The sequence below is a fragment of the Pristiophorus japonicus genome, chromosome 2, assembly GCF_044704955.1.
Source record: "Pristiophorus japonicus isolate sPriJap1 chromosome 2, sPriJap1.hap1, whole genome shotgun sequence".
In the NCBI taxonomy this organism is placed as follows: Eukaryota; Metazoa; Chordata; class Chondrichthyes; family Pristiophoridae; genus Pristiophorus; species Pristiophorus japonicus.
The window spans coordinates 159,481,004-159,505,302 of NC_091978.1; the positions used below are offsets into that span (position 1 = coordinate 159,481,004).

Sequence of the window (24,299 nt, forward strand, 5' to 3'; positions counted from 1 at the left end):
TGCCTGTAATTGCATGGCTCTGGTGAATAAACCCTGACAAGTAGGCTTGAATTCTCCCGAGTATAGAAGATTAAGGGATGATTTAATTGAGGTGTTAAACATTATTAAAAAGGAGTTGATAAGGGCAGATAGAGAGAAACTACTTCCTCTGTTTTTTTTTGGGGGGGGGGGAGGGGAAGGGAGTTCAGAATGTGGAGGCATAACCTTAAGGTTAGAGCTAGGCCAGTCAGGGACAAAAAGGGTAGTGGCAACATAGAACACTCTTTCCCCCAAAATACAGTTGAGGCTAGGTCAATTGAAAATTTAAAAACGGAGATGTATAGATTTTTGTTAGGTATGGGTATTAAGGATTAGGGAACCAAGGCTGGTAGATGAAGTTAAGATACAGATCAGTCATGGTCTAACTGAATGGAGGAACAGGCTCAAGGGGCTGAATGGCCTACTTCTGTTGCTATGTTCCTAGTACATTGGCCTATTACAGGTTGCAAGATCTGGAATAAAAGTCATACTCTGGGTTTCAGGATCCATGGAGCTAGAAGACAGAGGTTTTAAGAGACCCATGAATTGAGCTCCTTTGTGAATTTGGAAATTTTGTCTGCCAAGGAGGTTTTGCACTGCTCACTTCTTTTTGGCTTATATGATATTAATCACAGAGAGGGTTGACAGTACATGTTTGTGCCAGTGCTGATTGCATCTGCCAGCTGAGCTATTGGAGGGCGGGGAGAGGGGGACAACTGGACTAGTTTCAAATTGCTAAGAAGGCTAAACAGCCTCCTTCTACGCTATAAACACCTATGGTTGCATGTTTTTTTGGTCATTTTGCATGCATCTCAAGAACCTGGGAAATTGCATTTTTGGAAGAAATATTTGACACTTTAATCGTGCCCACCAACGATAAATGGGGTGCTGCATTTTGTGCAGTATTTAAAACCTGTGTCAGAAATTGGGGTAGATGTACTAGGGCAGAGTTTCTGAATATGTGCTCCTCGAGCGGAGCCTTCATCAAAGGGAGTGTGCATTGCAAAAATCATAGGGCGTATGCCTGCAAATTCCCAATATACACTCTCGGTAAGATGGACACCATTCCAAGAGTATAGATTGAAAAATTGGCCCTAGTGTCCCAACTGCAAAAGCTTGCAGTACACTGCTTGGGTCAGTGTTGGCATATGTACCCAAATGACCAGGACCTAGCTAGTGGCATACTTTCTATATGGAGTGTTAAGTTCCAATTTTGTGGCTCAGTATCCCTCCCTCCCCCAATGTTTGTCAGCTTTTATAGCTCTCAATGATCTGTCCCATTTAGAGCACATGGTTGGCCAATGATTGTAGTCATTATGAGCTACTTTAAGTACTGCTTGTGGCTGAGCCTATAAACAAGCTACTAGTGCTAATTTATTTTTATTAGGACTATATTTTTCCCAATGAACACAGTATTGTTTTTATTATTTCCTTAAGAAGCTCATTGGCCAAGAGCAACACCCCAATTATGGGGATTAAAAACATCTGAAGAAAACATAGCTTATTACACTGTTCCAACAAAGCTAATCTTTCGTTTAGGCATGTTACGGCCTTCTGGACTCAACATAGAGTTCAACAATTTCCTCTGCTCCTATTTTTTTCTCTCTTTCCCATGGCAGCTGTTGATGATTCTGCCAACTCCATTTACACCCTATCTAGACTCAGCTTTTGTTTCTTAACTTGTCCCATTACCATCTCCTTTTGCCTTGCACCATCATCCCTTTTGACTCTTAATCTCTTCTGCCTTCCACCCTATCACAGACTTTCCCTTTTGTTCTTTCCTCTCCTCCCCTTTTATCCCTATCCCTACACTTGTTTAAAAACCTGTTATATCTCTAACTTTTTCCAGTTTGGATGAAGAGTTATCGACCTTAAATGTTAACTCTGTTTCTCTCTCCACAGATGCTGCCTGACCTGCTGAGTATTTCCAGCATTTTCTGTTTTTATTTCAGATTTCCAGCATCTGCAGGACTTTGCTTTTGAAGAAAACACAGACTGGGCAATTTAAAAACAGAAAATACCTGCAAACTATGAAAGACTATCTATTCTGACCTACATCTTTTGAGACTGAAAGCTCTCTCCCAGTTCCACAGGAAGAAAGGTGATGCGAGGACTAAAGTACACAAGGTTTTTAAGCAGGCAGGCGGTGGTTAGGGGAGGAAAAAAAAACAAGATGCAAGTTTCCGTTGTTTGAGTGGGGAATACAGGGTCAGACTATCTGAGTGAGGTATGTGAAATCTGCTCTAACCAGCTAAAGATTCTGTGAAATCAATTGAATGAGTGGAATAACTGTATAGACAGACAGCTAAAACAAAGCCACCATAAAAGCAATCATTTAAATAAGGCTTGCAAATGTGAAGACAAATCACCTACAACAATCTTGCACAGTGGTACCCTTGGATAACCACAAATTCGCCTTCAATGGTTTGTTAATAGAATACTTTTTTTTTTAAATTTGAGGCTCAAATTAAATCCAAACTGTATTCAAAAATACACTTACTAGAAAGGAGTCCTCCCCACCACAGCCATTCTTTTAGATAGGCATATCCTCCTTGACCTGCAAAATCATTACAGATCAATCAATTTAATGGATGGAATTTGGGTCCATTTTTGTCCTGACAGCTAGGAAGGGGAGGGGAGTTACAGGTCGAGGAGGGGAGTTACAGGTCGGGGAGGAGGGAGGAGGGGAGTTACAGGTCGGGGAGGGGGGAGAATAGGTAGGAGAGAGAGAGGGCGGGGGGGGGGACACAGGTAGGAGAGAGAGAGGGCGGGGGGGGGACACAGGTAGGAGAGAGAGGGGGGGGACACAGGTAGGAGAGAGGGGGGGGGACACAGGTAGGAGAGAGAGGGGGGGGACACAGGTAGGAGAGAGAGGGGGGGGGACGATAGGTAGGGGAGAGGGGGGGGACGATAGGTAGGGGAGAGGGGGGGGACGATAGGTAGGGGAGAGGGGGGGGGACGATAGGTAGGGGGGGGGGAGGATAGGTAGGGGAGGAGAGGGGTAGGTAGGTAGGTAGGGGAGCAGGTGGGGAGGGGGGGGTATGTAGAAGAGGGGGATGTAGGTACGTAGGGGAAGGGGGTGTAGGTATGTAGGGGAGGTAGGGAGGGGAGGGGCGGGGGTTAGGGAGAGGGGCGGTCAGGCCACCGGAGGTTGGGGGCAGAAAAAGAGGTCGGTCGGGCCCCGTGTCGGGTCGGGTCGAGCCGAGGCGGTCGGGCAGATTCCCGGGGGGGGAGGGGAATCAGGATTTCGGAACATTTTACGGTTTCCGATAACCCCACCACAGATTTGCCCAGACCTCTGGATTTTGGATGTCGCTCCTGTATGTCAATTATAATTCCAGTTACAAGTAGTGGAAGTGATCTATTGGAATTTGGACCAGAGAACTGTACAACAGAATTGTAACGACTTCAACAGAATATACATGACCTTTTGGCAAATTTTCATGACAATCTTTTTTTAATTCATTTATTTTAGATCTTTACAGTTTCATAGCAAGACAATTAGAGAGGAAGAAGCAAAAAGAGATACCAAAACTTTATTAGACTGAAAAATATGCAAAACAACCTTGTGCCCTGCACTGGCAGTAACTGAATGGCATAGCTGGACACCATGCAAATTGTTAAAAAAGCAGTCTACTGCAACTAATGTTCTGTTATCAGTGTTGGCATAAAAATATTAGCTATCCATCTCTATTACGTCTTTATGTTTACCAATCTGGATCCAAGTTTTCCTATTGCTGGTGTTAGTATGACAATTACAGTGCATCCATTTATGATATTTGCTCTAAAATGTAATGCAACACTTAGACCATTAATGGAGTAATTGGACCAATCCCATAACCATTTCACCATCTGCAAATAGAAAACGGGCCTTGTATTTATATAGTGCTTCATCTCTCAATAGTCTACATTTTTACCAAAGCAAGAACCCACAAATAATAATCAGATGAATAATAAGCTATGTTTTTGGTGGTGTTGGCGAAATGGGGACTATTAGCCAGGGCACCATGAGAACTCTCTGCTCTAAGATAGTGTCGCAAGATCTTTTAATGTACACCTGAACCAAAAGAACAAGAAATCAAGGCTCTGGTTTAATATATCATCCAAAAGATAGCACTCCAACAAAGTAGCACATCAACCCTGCATTGGAGTATCAGCTGTAGATTATGTCCTGCAGTCTTTAAAGCTTAATCTTCTGACTCAAAGGCAGAAATGCTATCAGTGAACAGAGCAAACAGTGAAGTAATCAGGATGCAGGGAGTGTATAAAAGGGGAAATACTCAAACCTTGAAGAAGTACACGAACTATACAAGGACAGATTCATTTTCTTGACAGTGGTAGTAATGAAAGAGATATTTGATATTGCACCCAAACAAGATTAAATGGCACCTTAGCTGCACAAACCTTTGGTTATTAAAAGGAATTGATCATGAACTAATAGGCAAAAGAAATTAGCCTCAATTTTATACGCCCTTTCTCCACCCACACCACCCCCCCAAACAGGCAGAAAAGGGGTTACAATTTTGAAAATCGCAATCCTACCTCCAACCCGCCAATTTCTGTCCACCATAATAACAACGGTGGCAATCCAGGCCATCTATGAGGCTCTCGTTAAAGGCAAGCAGGGGCCTACTTAAGATTCAAAGGTCACAGGCTGATGATGTAATTGTAACATCAAGTCAGGGGGAGTGCTGCACTGTCTGCTGCCTGGCAGCAGAACTACCGTGGGAGGAACAAACAGGCCAGAAGAGACCAGGGTAAGCACAAGAAATGTATTTGTTTGTACTCCTGTGGGCCAGGAGCATCAGGAGTGCACCCTCCCTGCCTCAAGGAGCCCTTAGACCAATCCCCATTAAGGAAATACCCAGCCCAGCCTCCCCTGATCGTGAGGGTATCCCCAGGTTTCCACAGGCCCACGGCTACAGCCTCCTGTTGTCAAATTATCACCCACTGGTCAGGTTGTGGAGGTAGCAGGCAGGACCCTGGGAATTTTTATTTGAGTGTATCAGAAAGTGAGGTCAAAGCAGAGAAAAATGGTAAAAAAACAAAACTCAAAGCTCAAAGCTCTTTATCTGAATGCACGCAGCATTTGTAACAAGATAGATGAGTTGACGGCAGAAATAGATATAAATGGGCATGATCTGATAGCCATTACAGAGACGTGGTTGCAAGGTGACCAAGGCTGGGAACTGAATATTCAAAGTATTTGACATTTCAGAAGGATAGACAGAAAGGAAAAGGAGGTGGGGTAGCTCTGTTAATAAAGGATGAGATCAGTGCAGTAGTGAGAAATAATATTGACTCATAAGATCCAGATGTAGTCAGTTTGGGTGGAGATAAGAAATAATAAGGGGAAAAAGTCACTGGTGGGTATAGTCTATAAGCCTCCTAACAGTAGCTACACTGTTGGACAGAGGATAGATCAAGAAATAATGGAGGCTTGTAAAAAAAGGTACGGCAATAATCATGGGCAATTTAATCTTCAGATTGATTGGACAAATCAAATTGACCAAGGTAGCCTTGAGGACAAGTTCATAAAGTGTATCCAGGATGGTTTCCTTGAATAGTACATTGTGGAACCAACCAGGGAGCAGGCTATCTTAGATTTGGTACTGTGTAATGAGACAGGATTAATAAATTCTCTCAGTGAAGGATCCTCGAGGAAAGAGTGATCATAGCATGGTTGAATTTGAAATTCAGTTGGAGGGGGAGAAAGTTGGATCTCAAACCAGTGTTCTGATCTTAAATAAAGGCAATTACAAAGGTATGAAGGCAGAGTTGGCTCAAGTGAACTGGGAAAATAGAGTTAAGAGTAAGACAGTTGATGAGCAGTGGCAGACATTTAAGATGATATTTCATAACTCAACAAAAATATATTCCAGTGAGAAGGAAAGGTTTTAATAGAAGGAATAACTATCCGTGGCTAACTAAGGAAGTAAAGGATGGTATCAAATTGAAAACAATGGCAAACAATGTTACCAAGATTAGTGGGAGGCCAGAGGATTGGGAATTTTTAAAAAAGCAACAAATGACTAAAAAAATAAAGAAAAGATGGATTATGAGAGTAAACTAGCAAGAAATATAACAGATAGTAAGAGCTTCAACAGGAATATAAAAAAGGGAAGAGGGTAGCTAAAGTAAACGTTGGTCCCTTAGAGGATGAGACTGGGGAATTAATATTGAGGAACAGGGAAATGGCAGAGACTTTGAACAAATATTTAGTAGCGGTCTTCATGGTAGAAGACGATAATCAAGGGGCTATTGCTGGGGGAGAACTTAAAACAATCACTATCACTAAAGAAAAAGTACTCAGTAAAATAATGGGACTAAAGGTGGACAATTCCCCTGGACCTGATGACTTACATCTTAAGGTCTTAAAATAAGTGGCTGCAGAGATAGTGGATGCATTGGTTGCAATCTATCAAAATGCCCTGGAGTTGAGAGATCCCAGCGGATTGGAAAACCCCAAATGTAAAGCCCCTATTTAAAAAAGGAGGCAGGCAGAAAGCAGGAAACGATAGACCAGTTAGCCTAACATCTGTCATTGGGAAAATGCTGGAGTTCATCATTAAGGAAGCAATAGCAGGACATTTGGAAAAACAAAATGCAGTCAAGCAGAGTCAGCATGGTTTTATGAAAGGGAAATCATGTTTGACAAATTTGCTGGAATTCTTTGAGGATATAACGAGCAGGGTGGATAAAGGGAAACCAGTAGATGTGCTGTATTTGGATTTCCAGAAGGCATTCAATAAGGTGCCACATAAAAGATAACTGCAGAAGTTAAGAGCTCACGGGGTTGGGGGTAATATATTAGCTTGGCTAGAGGATTGGCTAACTAATAGAAAAAAAAGAGAGAGAGAGAGTCAGGATAAATGGGTCATTTTCAGGTTGGCAAATGTTAACTAGTGGGCTGCCACAGGGATCGGTTCTGGGACCTCAAATATTTACCATCTATATTAATGACTTGGATGAATGGACCGAGTTTGCTGATGAACAAAGATGGGTGGGAAAGCAAGTTATGAGGAGGACACAAATAATCTGCAAAGGGTTATAGACAGGCTAAGTGAGTAGGCAAACATTTGGTAGATGGAGTATAATGTGGGAAAATGTGAGGTTATCCACTTTGGCAGGAAAAATAAAAAAACTAATTATTTTAATGGCGATTATAAAATGCTGCAGTAGAGATGGACCTGGGGGGGTCCTTGTGCATGAAACAGAAAAAGTAAGTATGCAGGTACAGCAAGTAATCAGGAAGGCAAATGGAATGTTGGCCTTTATTGCAAGGGGGATGGAGTATAAAAGCAAGGAAGTCCTGCTACAACTGTACAGGGCATTGGTGAGACCACACCTGGAATACTGCATACAGTTCTCCTTATTTAAAAGGAGGGATATACTTGCATTAGAGGCAGTTCACTAGGTCAATTCCTGAGATGAAGGGGTTGACTTATGAAGAAAGGTTGAGCCTATACATATTGGAGTTTAGAAGAATGAGAGGTGATCTTATTGAAACATATAAGTTACTGAGGGGGCTTGACAAGGTAGATGCAGAGAGGATGTTTTCACTCGTGGGGGAATCTAGAACTAGGGGACATCATTTAAGAATAAAGGGTCGCCTATTTAGAACGGAGATGAGGAGGAATTTCTTCTCTCAGAGGGTGGTATATCTGTGGAATTCTCTGCCCCAGAGAGTTGTGGAGGCTGGGTCACTGAATATATTTAAGGTGGAGTTAGACAGATTTTTGAATGATAAGCGAGTGAAGGGTAATGGGAAGCGGGTAGGGAAGTGGAGCTGAGCCCAAGATCAGATCAGCCATGATCTTATTAAATGGCGGAGCAGGCTCGAGGGGCCAAATGGCCTATTCCTGCTACTATTTCTTATGTTTATGCCGCTAAGATCAACAGGGCCTCGGTCAAATCAAGGTCAAGATGTCAGCACAATATTTAACATCTGAATTCCCTGGATACAGCAAAAGCTGCAGGCTCTGATACTATCCCGCTGTAGTACTGACAACCTGCACACCAGAATTAGCCAAACTACTCCAGTGCAGTTAAGATACTAGAATCTACTCAATAATGTGGAAGATTGTCCAGGTTATTTCCCACTAACTAAAAATAGGATAAATCTAGCTCAAGCAATTACCATCCTATTAGTCTCCTCCAAAATCATCAGTAAAAGTGACAATAGTTGTAGTAAATTAGACAGACACTCATGTGATCCTTGAAATTCAACACTAAGAAAATGATCTCAATGCTAAAAAAGAAAGACTTACCAGCTCTGGTAATTCCTTTTTCAGACAATCGCAAGAGGCCTTTCTTTTTAAGTATGAAGCTGCATCCAATGAAGAGACTGGAGACGACTGCTAGGGCCAATCCAATATACAAGTTGTATTGCGTTCCAGGCGAAGCTATTGTTTTGAAGTCTGTCCCATTTAATTTTTCACTTGTTTTATGGGGGTGAACATCTTTTATTTTGGTTATATTGATGATCTGACATAAAGCCTGTTGAATTGTAGAAGAGCAGGTGAAGGAAATGAAGGAACCTGTAGGGGAAAAACAACTTTAATACTATTTGTCTGGCCTTGAGGCCTATAGAAGAAAAATGTTTCTATTCCATATCTAAAACACAAAACCACTGCAGCATATGAAATTTTAAAATTGCATTTGAATATCTCACTTGTGATCATGTAATGTTACTGCAGAATTTAATGGGAAGAGAGCTTTTAGAACTGAGATGAAGAGGAATTTATTCTTTGAATTGTAAATCTGTGGAATTCTCTGCCCCAGAGAGCTGTGGAGTCATTGAACATATTTAAATTGGAGATAGACATACATTTGAACGATAAGGGAGTGAAGGGTTATGGGAAGTGGGCAGGGAAGCGGAGTTGAGCCCAAGATCAGATCAGCCATAGTCTTATTGAATGGTGGAGCAGGCTCGAGGGGCCAAATGGCCTACTCCTGCTCCTATTTCTTATATTCTTATTTGTAGAAATTAGAATTTTAATTGAGCTGGTTTGGGATTTTTTTCAAATAATAAAAATACACTTTTCTCAGAATATTCAATTCATCAAAACTGTTATGTATGTAAAACTGTAAATACCATGTCTAATCACCAGAGGGCTTATCCCTTGGAGTCCCAAGGATCCCATAATCCCTTGGGAGCACCTGTACATAAGGAGGCCTCACAGGCTGGAGAGGCACTCCGAGATCTGCAATAAAGGACTACGGTCACACCTTACTTTTAGCTTACAGTATCTGCTCAGACTCTTTATTCAAGACATAACAACTGGCGATGAGATACAAATGATGAACCTCACCACAACAATGCAGAGAACCGTGGGCATCCTGGAGAAATTTTCAGAGGGAGATGATTGGGAAACCTTCGTGAAGCGACTCGACCAATACTTCGTGGCTCACGAGCTGGAAGGAGAAGCGAACGCTGCCAAACGAAGGGCGATCCTCCTCACCATTTGCGGGGCACCAACGTATGGCCTCATGAAAAATCTGCTTGCTCCAGCGAAACCGACAGACAAGTCGTACGATGAGTTGTGCACACTGGTCCAGGAGCATCTAAACCCGAAGGAAAGCATTCTGATGGCGAGGTATCGGTTCTACACGTACAAGAGGTTTGAAGGCCTGGAAGTGGCAAGCTACGTCGCCAAGCTAAGGTACCTTGCAGGACATTGCGAATTTGAAGGACACTTGGAGCACATGTTCAGGGACTTCTTTGTACTTGGCATTGGTCATGAAGTAATACTTCGCAAACTTTTGACTGTAGAGACCCCAACCTTGAGTAAAGCCATAGCGACAGCCCAGGCGTTTATCGCCACCAGTGACAATACCAAACAAATCTCTCAGCACACGAGTGCTGCTGCAAGAACTAAGAACAAAGTAACGTTGTTTTCGAATCAAAAGACACAGGGCAGCACTTACACGCCTGCAGCTGCACGTCCGCAGATGATTCAGAGCCCACCATCAAGGGTGGTGAATACAAGGCCATTAACACCTTGTTGGCACTGCGGGGGTGATCATCGTTTCCATTCATGCCGTTTCAAAGGATACATTTGTAAGGGCTGTGGAGCAATGGGACACCTCCAACGTATGTGCAGGCGAGCTGCAAACCCTGCTAATCCTGCAAACCGCCATGTTGCAGAGGAGGACAGATCCACGATGGATCACGATGAACCAGAGCCTCAGACCAAGGAGGCAGAGGTATATGGGGTGCACACATTTACCACAAAGTGTCCCCCAATAATGCTGAAGGTTGAATTAAATGGAGTCCCGGTGTCCATGGAGCTGGACACGGGTGCAAGCCAGTCCATAATGAGCAAAAAGACTTTCGATAAATTGTGGTGCAGCAAGGCCTCAAGACCAGTCCTGACTCCCATTCGTACTAAACTGAGAACGTACACAAAGGAACTGTTTCCCGTAATCAGCAGTGCGACCGTAAAGGTCTCCTACAATGGAGCGGTGCACGAGTTACCACTCTGGGTGGTACTGGGCGATGTTCCCACGCTGTTCGGCAAGAACTGGCTGGGAAAGATATGCTGGAACTGGGACGACATCCGAACGCTTTCGTCCCTCGACGACACCTCATGTGCCCAGATCCTAAACAAGTTCCCCTCGCTGTTCGAACCAGGCATCGGGAAGTTCCAAGGTGCAAAAGTGCAGATCCATTTGATTCCGGGAGTGCAATAAGGCAAGAGCGGTATCTTACATGATGAGAGAAAGGGTAGAGATCGAACTGGACAGGCTGCAATGAGAGGGCATCATTTCGCCGATTGAATTCAATGAGTGGGCCAGTCCAATTGTTCCAGTCCTCAAGGGAGACGGCACCATCAGTATCTGTGGTGATTATAAAGTAACTATCAATCATTTCTCACTGCAGGATCAATACCCGCTACCGAAGGCAGACGACCTATTTGCGACACTGGCGGGAGGGAAAACGTTCACGAAGCTGGACTTGACCTCGGCCGACATGACGCAGGAGCTGGAGGAATCATCGAAAGGCCTCACCTGCATCAACATGCACAAAGGTCTCTTCATTTTCAACAGATGCCCGTTTGGGATTCGATCGGTTGCGGCGATATTTCAGAGGAACATGGAAAGCTTGCTGAAGTCGGTCCTGCGCACCGTGGTCTTCCAGGGCAACATCTTGGTTACAGGTCGGGACACCGTCGAGCACCTGCAGAACCTGGAGGAGGTTCTTAGTCGGCTTAATCGTATGGGGCTCAGGCTAAAATGCTCGAAGTGCGTTTTCCTGGTGCCTGAAGTGGAGTTCCTGGGGAGAAGAATCGTGGCGGACGGCATCAGGCCCACCGACTCGAAGACGGAGGCAATCAAGAACGCACCGAGACCACAGAACGTTACGGAGCTACGGTCGTTTCTAGGATTCCTAAACTATTTTGGTAACTTCTTACCGGGTCTTAGCACATTGCGAGAACCCCTGTACTCTTTACTGCATAAAAGGAGATGAATGGGTAGGATCGAAAAAGAAGCATTAGCATGTGTTTATGGGATAAAGAAAATGCATCAATATCGGGCTCAAATTTGAATTGGAAACCGACCATAAGCTGCTTATATCCTCTTTTCTGAAAGCAAGGGGATAAATACGAATGCATCTGCCCGCATCCAGAGATGGGCGCTCACGTTGTCCGCATACAACTACGCCATCTGCCACAGGCCAGGCACAGAAAACTGTGCTGATGCTCTCAGTAGGCAGTCATTGCCCACCACAGGGGTGGAGATGGCACAACCCGCAGATTTAGTCATGATAATGCAAGCATTCGAGAGTGAGAAATCACCTGTTACCGCCCGACAGATTAGAACCTGCACAAGCCAGGACCCCTTCCTGTCCTTTGTAAAAAAACTGTGCTCCACGGGAGTTGGTCTAGTGTCCCATTAGAGATGCAGGAGGAAATAAAGCCGTACCAGTGGCGCAAAGATGAAATGTCTTTGCAGGCAGACTGCCTCCAATGGGGTAATCAGGTAGTGGTGTCAAAAAAGGGCAGGGACACTTTCATCAGTGATCTTCACATCACCCACCCAGGCATCGTAATGATGAAAGCGATAGCCAGATCCCACGTGTGGTTGCCTGGTATCGATGCAGACTTAGAGTTCTGCGTGCACAAATATAATACATGTTCACAGTTAAGCAATTCACCCAGGGAGGCACCACTAAGTTTATGGTCCTGGCCCTCCAAACCGTGGTCCAGGGTCCATGTCGACTATGCAGGCCCATTCTTGGGAAAAATGTCCTTAGTGGTTGTAGATGTGTACTTCAAATGGATTGAATGTGTGATAATGTCGGCAAGCATGTCCGCTACCACCATTGAAAGCCTACGGGCCATGTTTGCCAAGCACAGCCTGCCTGATGTCGTTGTAAGTGACAATGGGCCGTGCTTTACCAGTGCCGAGTTCAAGGAGTTCATGAACCGCAATGGGATCAAACATGTCACATCTGCCCCGTTAAACCAGTGTCCAATGGTCAGGCAGAATGAGCAGTTCAAATAATCAAGCAGAGCTTGAAAAGGGTAACTGAAGGTTCACTGCAGACTCGCTTATCCTGAGTCCTGCTTAGTTACCGCACAAGACCCCACTCGCTCACTGGGGTCCCTCCCGCTGAACTGCTCATGAAAAGGGCACTGAAGACAAAGCTCTCGTTAGTACACCCTGATCTACATGAACAGGTAGAGAGCAGGCGGCTTCAACAGAATACATATCATGATCACGCAAATGTGTACGCGAAATTGAGATAAATGATCCTGTATTTGTGTTGAACTATGGACAAGATCCCAAGTGGCTTCCTGGCACTGTTTTAGCCAAAAAGGAGAGTAGGGCATTTGTGGTCAAACTCTCAAATGGACTCACCTGTAGGAAACACTTGGACCAAACCAAACTCAGATTCACGGACTATCCAGAACAACCCACAATAGACTCCACCTTTCTCGACCCTCCAACACACACACAAGAAGCAACCGACCCAACGGTTGACCACGAAGCAGAACCCATCACCCGCAGCAGCCCAGCAGGACTCACCACATCAGGCAGCCCAGCAAGGCCAGCTGTGCAGCAGCCCAGCGAGGGCCCAACAAATGACTCACCAAAACCAGCATTGGCACCAGGGAAAGGAAAGCCAGAGATCGATTCACATTGTAAATAGTTACACTATTGACTTTGGGGGTGGGGGGTGGGGAAAGTGTTATGTATATAAACCTGTAAATACCATGTCTAACCACCAGAGGGCCTATCCCCTGGAGTCCCAAGGAATCCAGCAATCCCTTGGGAGCACTTGTCTATAAGGAGGCCTCACAGGCTGCAGAGGCACTCTGAAATTTGTAATAAAGGACTACGGTCACACCTTACTTTGAGTTTGCAGTATTTGGTCTGACTCTTTAATCAAGACAGAACAAAAACTATTTTTATTTCCAATTAACCAAAAGATATTGTAAAAAGCCACTTTTTGATGAGGGGGGATTCATTCAGTGCACCACAAGTCCCGAAAAGTGTAAATAGCAATCTCCAAACAACAAAAAACTTATTCTCTAATGTCAAAATGTTTAGCTTACAAATTGTTGGAACATTTGATTGCCATCTTGTGGCAGTGTGTACAGGTTTCTCCTGCATATCTAAAGATATTTTGTTATAATATAGGAATATATATGGTTAGGCAGGATGCTGATTTATTTGAAACTGACGAGTTACTATCCATTTGAAAATGAACTGTTGCAAGCTGTAGTAGTCATAACATAAGAACATAACAGAAGTTCTAAATGAGTCAAAAGGGACCAAGGATAAAAGTATTTGTACGAGGGCAGGAATAGAAAAAACGGCAGAGATACACCTACTACATTGACAGGTAGTAATATAACCATGTGAGGGCAGTCTCACAGAGTCTGTCAAAAAAGGAAGCAATGGAGGAAGATGGCACAGTTGAATATCAAATGCTATAGATCAGTCAAGTTACAGAGGAGGTAATTTCTAACTTTGACCACGGCAGTCTCGGCTCTGTGAGTAGGGCAGAAGACAGACTAACGGTATTTGAACAGGGAGCTTTGGGAGAAATGGGCAGCAAGGAAACATTCGAGATCTTAAAGACAAGAGACAGGTTAGAGATGGGGCAGTAATAAGAACATAAGGACTAGGAGCAGGAGTAGGCTACTTGGCACCTCGAGCCTGCTCCGCCATTCAAAAAGATCATGGCTGATCTGATCTTGGACTCAATTCCACTTCCCTGCCCGCTCCCCATAACCCTTGACTCTCTTATCGTTCAAAAATCTGTCTATCGCCACCTTAAATATATTCAATGACCCAGCCTCCACAGCTCTCTGGGGTAGAGAATTCCACAGATTCATGACACTCAGAAAAAATTCCTCCTCATCTCCATTTTAAATGGGAGACCTCTTATTCTGAAACTATGCCCCCTTGTTCTAGATTCCCCTATGAGGGGAAACATCCTCTCTGCATCTATCCTGTCAAGCCCTCTCATAAATCATATGTTTCAATAAGATCACCTCTCATTCTTCTAAACTCCAATAAGTATAGGCCCAACCTTTCTTCATAAGACAATCCCTTCATCTCAGGAATCAACTTTGTGAACCTTCTCTGAACTGCCTCCAATGCAAGTATATCCCTCCTTAAATAAGGAGACCAAAAACTGCACGCAATTTTCTAGGTGTGGTCTCACCAATATCCTGTATAGTTATAGCAGGACTTCCCTACTTTTATACTCCATCCCCCTTGCAATAAAGGCCAACATTCCATTTGCCTTCCTTATTACTTGCTGTACCTGTATGCTAACTGTGTGTTTAATGTACAAGGACCCCCAGATCCCTCTGTACCACAGCATTTTGTAATCTCTCGCTATTTAAATAATAATTAGCTTTTTTATTTTTCCTACCAAAGTGGATAACCTCACATTTTCCCACATTATACTCCATCTGCCAAATTTTTGCCCACTCACTTAGCCTATCTATATCCCTTTGCAGATTATTTGTGTTCACTTCACAACTTGCTTTCCCTCCTATCTTTGCATCATCAGTAAATTTGGCTACATTAAACTTAATCCCTTCATCCAAGTCATTAATATAGATTGTAAGTAGTTGGAGGACCCAGCACTGTTCTCTGCGGCACCCCACTAGTTACAGTTTGTCAACCTGAAAATGACCCATTTATCCCGACTCTGTTTTCTGTTAGTTAGCCAATCCTCTATCCATGCCAATATATTACCCCCAACTCTGTGAGCTCCTATCTTGTGCAGTAATCTTTTATGTGGCACCTTATTGAATGCCTTCTGGAAATCCAAATACACTACATCTACTGGTTCCCCTTTATCCACCCTGCTCATTATGTGGATATCTGAACGGAATATATGGAATTAAGGACAGTAAAGTAAACGGGATATATGAAAATGTATAAGCCATGGAAGAATAGCTGGGAGAATGTCAGATTGCAAATAGTGCAACATCAGCATAGCTAACAGTCTGTCTCAAGGTTTCAAGTCACTAATCCTGCCAATAATATATAATTGTAACATGAAATACATCTGCAGAATTGCAAGGTCTCAGTAAATAGTCACACCATTAGATTGAAACATTTGGAGGCAATACTTGAGCTTTCAAGAAGAACATCTCATATAGATTGACTAATGAGTGGCTGAGTTAGACTGTCAATCCATTTGTATTTTGTTATCTGATTTCAAAACTGTATAACTGTTAACGCTTTACGATGTAACTTCACCTATCCGTAGGGAGTGTGTACGCTCTATCCAGAGAGTATATCTTCTGTCTGATAGGTCTTACTGGCCGGTAATAAAGACTGCTTTGTTCAAAGCACAAGAGGTATTCGACTCAGTAATTTTACTGAACCAGATTGAAGTAAAAGAATCCAGGAATTAACAATTACATCCTCAAAGAACTCCAGCAAATTTGTCAAACATGGCTTCAATCTTGGAGATAAAGAGATCCATGTGCTCTTCATACTTGGTACTGGAAGTGAGTGTGGCAAAGGTATTTGAGGAGCCACTAAATCATGGGAGAAAATAAATTCTGGGTTTCCCTGATGATCATGGAATAGTAAGTACAGCAAGATTTGGTAATTACTGATGTACACCAAGTGTTGCATGTGAAGAGAATGGGTGTAAAGAGTAGATACTGTTCTTCCTGGATTTATATATTTTAGAAATATATTCTCACTTGACAAATCCTTCTCTCCGAGAGGACAGAAAGCTGTAAAAATACACAAGGCAAACACACCACTTGCAGTCACTTGGTACAGAAAATATGCTACTGTTAAACCCTGCCCCAACTCCTCCATAAAGCAGCAGCATTAATATAAATACTGGGGTAAATTTGCCTGAGGGACAAAATGCATTTATCTACAGTACATTCAGTTGTGTAGGTACAACACTGGTATTTAATAGATGTTATGCTAAGTTGGACAGTGTGCCAAAAGGCTTTTGCAAATAATTTTCCCAATCTACCAGTAACAACCACCATTACATAGATGCTAAATTTACAGGAACAGATTCTCATTATTGTACCACCCTTGCTATCCATTTTCAGTCATGATATCACAAATAAATGTTTTTCTCCATCCATTTACAATGTTACAACCATAGAGGAAAGAAAATTGAAAGAGGACACAATGATACACACAATTTGACTTACTTTAAACTGTGATCACAGAACTAAAGGATACATAAATCTGAAAGAATATTGTTTTTTCTCTGCAAAACATCACGGCTGTAATACAAATAATTGAGGTTGAGTAATGTAGATTGTAATGCAAGATTGATGTTTTTCAGCATTCATTTACTTTGGGGTCAAGAGACATTGCATAGGCCTTGGCAGGTTTAACTTTAGACGCACTAAGTTTTCTTCTTAGCAACCAAAGATAATCTAGTGATTAGTGTTAATCAAATAAAGTGGAGATCATAACAGTGCCACTTCTACAAGGTTTGTTGGAAGAAGTAGGTTTGATGAGCAAGTAGGCTTTTCTAATTCTAGTACAAGCATAACATATGAACCCAAGAAACAGAAGCAGGAGTAGGCCATACAGCCCCTCGAGCCTGCTCTGCCATTCAATAAGATCATGGCTGATGATTGACTTCAAGTCCACTTTCCCGCCCGATCTCTATATCTTTGATTCCTCTAGACTCCAGAAATCTATCTCAGCCTTGAATATATTCAGAGACTCAGCACCCACAGCCCTCTGGGGCAGAGAATTCCAAAGATTCGCAACCCTCTGAGTAAAGAAATTCCCCCTCATCCCTGTCTTAAATTGCCTACCCCTTATTCTGAGACCGTGCCCCCTCGTTCTAGACATTCCAGCCAGGGGAAACAACCTCTCAGCATCTGTCCTGTCAATCCCCTTCAGAATCTTGTATCACCCCTCATTCTTCTAAATTCCAGAAAGTATAAGCCCATTCTACACAATCTCTCATCATATGACAGCCCTCCCATCCCAGGAATCAATCTAGTGAACTTTCATTGCACCGCCTCCAAGGCAAGTATATATTTCCTTAGGTAAGGAGACCAAAACTGTACACAGTACGCCAGGTGTGGTCTCACCAAGGCCCTGTACAATTGTAGCAAGATTTCCTTGTTCTTATACTCCAACTCCCTTGCAATAAAGGACAACATGCCACTTGTCTTTCATATTGCTTGCTGTACCTTAAGTGAATAATAAAAGTTAACAGAATACCTGGTTTTATGCCAAGAGATGTAGAATATAAAAGTCAAGATGATCTATATAAAATGTTGTAAAACCACAATGGGCTGTGTTGGGCTCCATTCTACAGGAAGGATGTTAAAACAATGGAGAGAGTAAATCGCAGATTCATTAGGATGTTGCCTGGTAAGGGGAAATACAAATATGAAGACTTGAAAATGTTCAGACTGTTTTCATTAGAGCAAAGGAGATTACAGGGTAATTTGATAGGTGTTTAAATTATCCAGGGTTGGAGCAGAGTAAATAGAAACAGACTGTTTCCAGTGATTGTGTGATCTAGAATACGAGCGGGTGGAAAATAGTAAAAAAGTTAGAGCAGGAGATTTTTTTCAGAGGCAGTGGAATGAACTAGCAGAGTTAGTGATTGAATCTTAAATGGTGACATGATTTCTGAATAGGTTAAACAAGTGGTCAAATAATGGGATCTGGGAACAGGGCAAGTTCATGGGACTAGGACGACTGCCCGTTTGGAGGATAAACGCCCTGTTTCCACGTTATAATTTCTATGTAATTCCATTCTTTGTGCTCTTGCATCTCAGCCTAATTCACATATAGTCTTCACCTGAAAAATGTTAGCACATGTGGACTGGTCAAATTATGAAATATTTATACTTCAAATATGTATTATTTGTGCAGTACAAGTAGAAATAAATCAGTGCTGCATGTATACGATATAACATCACTCGCCAGTGTTCAGCAGTAACATTACATAGACAAAAGTTACAGACTGGCATGTATACAACCGAAGGACATTACCCTCAACACACTGTAGGAGTCCTGGTCCTGGCTCCATTGAATGATTTCCGTGAACAGCTGGAAGTGATTTTTTTTTAATATCAGAACGAACTCATCAGTCTTAATCGAAATGTAATGTCCTCATTGGAAGTTTGTCTCGAAAACCCTACAGCGGTTTTCCCCCGCTCCTGATTCTTCCCAACGACACAACTCTGAGCGATCTTCTGCCGCCGGCTCTTTAAATGTTGATCCCTCCAGCTGACAGTTGCTTCCTTGCACTGTCTGCTGCCGCTCTTAGCCCCGCCCCCTGGTGCGCCAGGTGTCGGCCAGATCGCCCCGCCCCCACTGCCCCGCCCCGCCAGGTTCCACAGATCGCCCCGCCCCCACTGCCCCGCCCCGCCAGGTTCCACAGATCGCCCCGCCCCCACTGCTCCGCCCCGCCAGGTGTCTGCCAGATCGCCCCGCCCCCACTGCCCCGCCAGGTGTCTGCCAGATCGCCCCGCCCCCACTGCCCCGCCCCGCCAGGTTCCACAGATCGCCCCGCCCCGCCAGGTTCCACAGATCGCCCCGCCCCCACTGCTCCACCCCGCCAGGTGTCTGCCAGATCGCCCCGCCCCCACTGCCCCGCCAGGTGTCTGCCAGATCGCCCCGCCCCCACTGCCCCGCCCCGCCAGGTTCCACAGATCGCCCCGCCCCGCCAGGTTCCACAGATCGCCCCGCCCCCACTGCCCCGCCCCGCCAGGTTCCACAGATCGCCCCGCCCCCACTGCCCCGCCCCGCCAGGTTCCACAGATCGCCCCGCCCCCACTGCTCCGCCCCGCCAGGTGTCTGCCAGATCGCCCCGCCCCCACTGCCCCGCCCCGCCAGGTTCCACAGATCGCCCCGCCCCCACTGCTCCACCCCGCCAGGTGTCTGCCAGATCGCCCCGCCCCCACTGCCCCGCCCCGCCAGGTTCCACAGATCGCCCAGCCCCCACTGCCCCGCCCCGCCAGGTGTTTGCCAGATCGCCCCGCCCCCACTGCCCCGCCCCGCCAGGTTCCACAGATTGCCCCGCCCCCACTGCCCCGCCAGGTTCCACAGATCGCCCCGCCCCCACTGCCCCGCCCCGCCAGGTGTTTGCCAGATTGCCCCGCCCTAGGCAGCAGAGTTGAATGACTAGTTGTCGGAAAGCAATTTTCTGACGCCTTCTTATTTCAGTTGTGAAGAGGCGGAGAGGTTTAGGGTCTCGGCAGCTGAAGGCACGGCCAACATAGTTGAGCAGTTATAATCAGGGATGCTCAAGAGGGCAGAATTTGAAGAGTGTAGATATCTTGGGGAGGTCGTGAGGCTGAAGGAGATTACAGAGATAGGGAGCGGTGAAGCCATGGAGGGATTTGTAAACAAGAATAAGAACCACCACCCCATAACATTCAATGGCATTACCATCGCCGAATCCCCCACCATCAACTTCCTAGGGGTCACAATTGACCAGAAACTTAACTGGACCAGCACATAAATACTGTGGAACCAAGATCAAGTCAGAGACTGGGTATTCTGCGGTGAGTGTCTCACCTCCTGACTCCTCAAAGCCTTTCCACCATCTACAAGGTAAAAGTCAGGAGTGTGATGGAATACTCTCCACTTTTCTGGATGAGTGCAGCTCCATCAATACTCAGGAAACTCGACACAATCCAGGACAAAACAGCCCGCTTTATTGGCACCCCATCCACCACCTTAAACATTCACTCCCTCCACCACTGGCACACCATGGCTGCAGTATGTACCATCTACAAGATGCACTACAACAACTCGCCACAACATCACCTCCCAAACCCGTGACCTCTACCACCTAGAAGGACAAGGGCAGCAGACACATGGGAACACCATCACCTCCAAATTCCCCTCCAAGTCACACACCATCCTGACTTGGAAATATATTGCCGTTCCTTCATCGTCGCTGAGTCAAAATCCTGGAACTCTCTCCCTAACAGCACTATGGGAGTACCTTCACCTCAAGGATTGCAGCTGTTCAAGAAGGCGACTCACCACCCCCTTCTCAAGGGCAATTCAGGATGGGTAATAAATGCTGGTTTTGCCAGCGATCCCCACATCCCACAAACATATAAAAAAATTAGTGAATATTGTGCAATAAATTTATTTTGCAATAAGCATGTGCCCATTTTGATTGAAAATTCAAAATACATAATTACCAACTTTTTCATTGGATTCTAAGATATTAACAACAATTGATGACATTTGAACATAAGAAAGAAACAAATAAAAAAAACATTGCTAGTGTTAACCTTGGGGCAATGGGAAGAAATTGGTAAAATTGGGTAGTCACCATATTACCCAGTAATTACATGATTCTGGTTGTACTGCAGAGTCACTGTTACATATAGGGTACAGAGTCACTGCACATACCCAGTTAAATATCTAAAGAAAGAGTGTGAGAATGATACAGTCAGATTATCAGAAAGGTGTTTACCGAGTTAGGGTTGACCATATACAAAATGTTGCAGCAATGGAACATTGATACAATCCATTTGTACACTAATCAAAATGCTGTCATTGTTAGCCATGGTAGAAAGAGAGAGAGAGAGAGAGAAAGAGCTGATAACATAGTGAGTAGGTCATCTGCCCTAATTTATCCTTATGTGGCTCAGTGTCAAACTATGAAGTGTCTTGGGATGTTTTACGATGTCAAAGATGCAATATAAATATAAGTTGTTGTTGTTGTAACTCACTGGTTACACTGTTTCAAAAATTTTGCAGGCTAATCAACAGTGGGGAGCATCACAGCAGGGTCCCATCACATTCTTACTTGACATTCACATGCACAACTCCATAGATAATGAACAGTCAGGAGCCCTGCCTGATTTCCCACAGCCGCTGCCCCACCGCCATCTACCCAGGATTGCTGAGACTAATTGTAGTGCCCTACTGCTGTCACGGCTGAGGTCAGCCTCTCTCTCTCCTTCTGTCTTTCCCTCTACCATGGAATTGAAGGCAAATTATTGACCTGGTTAAGAAATTGGCTGAGGGGCAGGAGACAGACAGTAGGGATAATAGGCAGGTACTCTAATCAGCACAATGTGGCTCTCTTCCACAAATGGCAGTTGATGGTAGATCAACAATTGTACATCCCTGTCTGGAGTAAAAATAAAACGGGGAAGGTGACTCAACCGTGGCTAACAAGGGAAATTAAGGATAGCGTTAAATCCAAGGAAGAGGCATATAAATTGGCCAGAAAAAGCAGCAAACCTGAGAACAGGAAGAATTTTGTAATACAGCACAGGAGGACAAAGGGTTTAATTAGGAGGGGGGAAACAGAGTAGGAGAGGAAGCTTGCTGGGAACATATAAACTGATTGCAAAAGCTTCTATAGATATGTGAAAAGAAAAAGATTAGTGAAGACAAACGTAGGTCCCTTGTAGTCAGATTCACATGAATTTATAATGGGGAAAAAAGAAATGGTGGACCAGTTAAACAAATACTTTGGTTCTGTCTTCATGAAGGAAGACACAAATAACCTTCCGGAAATTCTAGGGGACTGAGGGTCTAGTGAGAAGGAGGAACTGAAGGATATCCTTATTAGGCAGGAAATTGTGTTAGGGAAATTGATGCGATTGAAGGCCGATAAATCCCCGGGATCTGATAGTCTGCATTCCAGAGAACTTAAGGAAGTAGCCCTAGAATTAATGGATGCATTGGTGATCATTTTCCAACACTCTATCGACTCTGGATCGGTTTCGATGGACTGGATGATAGCTAATGTAACACCACTTTTTAAGAAACGAGGGAGAGAGAAAACGGGTAATTATAGACCAGTTAGCCTGACATTAGTAGTGGGGAAAATGTTGGAATCAATTATTAAAGATGAAATAGCAGCAGATTTGGAAAGCAGTGACGGGTTCGGTCCAAGTCAGCATGGATTATGAAAGGGAAATCCTGCTTGACAAATCTTCTCGAATTTTTTGAGGATGTAACTAGTAGAGTGGACAAGGGAGAATGGTGGATGTGATGTATTTGGACTTTCAAAAGGCTTTTGACAAGATCCCACACAAGAGATTGGTGTGCAAAATTAAAGCACATGGTATTGGGGGGTAATGTACTGACGTGGATCGAGAACTGGTTGGCAGACAGGAAGCAGAGAGTCGGGATAAACGGGTCCTTTTCAGAATGGCAGGCAGTGACTAGTGGAGTGCCGCAGGGCTCAGTGCTGGGACCCCAGCTATTTACAATATACATTAATGATTTGGATGAAGGAATTGAGTGTAATATCTCCAAGTTTGCAGATGACACTAAGCTGGGTGGCGGTGTGAGCTGTGAGGAGAACGCTAAAAGGCTGCAGGGTGACTTGGAAAGGTTAGGTGAGTGGGCAAACGCGTGGCAGATGCAGTATAATGTGGATAAATGTGAGGTTATCCACTTTGATGGCAAAAACACGAAGGCAGAATATTATCTGAATGGTGGCAGATTAGGAAAAGGTGAGGTGCAACGAGACCTGGGTGTCATGGTACATCAGTCATTGAAAGTTGGCATGCAAGTACAGCAGGTGGTGAAGAAGGCAAATGGTCTGTTGGCCTTCATAGCTAGGGGATTTGAGTATAGGAGCAGGGAGGTCTTACTGCAGTTGTACAGGGCCTTGGTGAGGCCTCACCTGGAATATTGTGTTCAGTTTTGATCTCCTAATCTGAGGAAGGACGTTCTTGCTATTGAGGGAATGCAGCGAAGGTTCACCAGATTGATTCCCGGGATGGCAGGACTGACATATGAGGAGAGACTGGATCGACTGGGCCTGTATTCACTGGAGTTTAGAAGAATGAGAGGGGATCTCATAGAAACATATAAAATTCTGACAGGACTGGACAGGTTAGATGCAGGGAGAATGTTCCCGATGTTGGGGAAGTCCAGAACCAGGGGGCATTGTCTAAGGATAAAGGGGTAAGCCATTTAGGACTGAGATGAGGCAAAACTTCTTCACTCAGAGAGTTGTTAACCTATGGAATTCCCTACCGCAGAGAGTTGTTGATGCCAGTTCATTGGATATATTCAAGAGGGAGCTAGGTATGGGCCTTACGGCTAAAGGTATCAAGGGGTATGGAGAGAAAGCAGGAAAGAGGTACCGAGGTGAATAATCAGCCACGATCTTATTGAATGATGGTGCAGGCTCGAAGGGCTGAATGGCCTACTCCTGCACCTATTTTCTATGTTTCTATTTTTCTATGTTTCTAAATCTAAGATTGATAGATTTTTGTTAACCAACGCTATTAAGGGATAAGGGGCAAAGGCGGGTATATGGAATTACATCGCGGATTAACCATGGTCTCATTGAATGGCAGAATTGGCTTGAGGGGTTAAATGGCTGACACCTGTTCCTATGTTCCCATCTCAAAGACAATGAAATCCATGAGCTCCACGCTTTTGTTGTTGGAGGTGAGTGTGGAGGAGACAGGGGAGAGGGGTTTAAGAAGATGGTTTGCAGTAGAGAAAAGAAGCCAGGGGTTGCCTCTGCATTCCAGAATGATCCTGAAATAATGAGCAGTTTTGGCAAACAAGAGCTTTATGTGGTCGAGCTAGATCTGGCAGTGAATGGCTAAACCAATTTTCTGCCATATCCGTTCAAGTCTGTGACCCTTGGACTTAAGGGAGCGAAGATGAGAGCCATATGAGGGGGAATGGCCAGGGTGAGGGAGAGTAATGGTTTAATAGGGACTAGGTCATCAAAGGTGATGGTGAGGGTGTGGTTGAGCAGATCGGTAGTATTGTGTTCCGAACACAGATGAGGCTGCACACAGGCAGGTTAAAGTAACAGTGACCTCAGTCTTTATTAAGAC

General features: G+C 44.3%; 1 protein-coding gene across 1 annotated transcript in view; it reads right to left on the reverse strand.

Annotated features, from left to right (window-relative positions):
* Nucleotides 1-18,538, reverse strand: part of LOC139229015 (magnesium transporter NIPA2-like) — a 35,374-nt gene extending 16,836 nt beyond the window's left edge. Inside the window, exons 1-3 of the mRNA XM_070860682.1 lie at nucleotides 18,502-18,538; nucleotides 8,289-8,558; nucleotides 2,519-2,575 (exon numbers count right to left, since the gene is read on the reverse strand). Of these exons, the coding sequence (XP_070716783.1) occupies nucleotides 2,519-2,575; nucleotides 8,289-8,558; nucleotides 18,502-18,538 (364 nt within the window). The remainder of the gene's footprint in view (nucleotides 1-2,518; nucleotides 2,576-8,288; nucleotides 8,559-18,501) is intronic.
* Nucleotides 18,539-24,299: the final 5,761 nt, after the last annotated feature.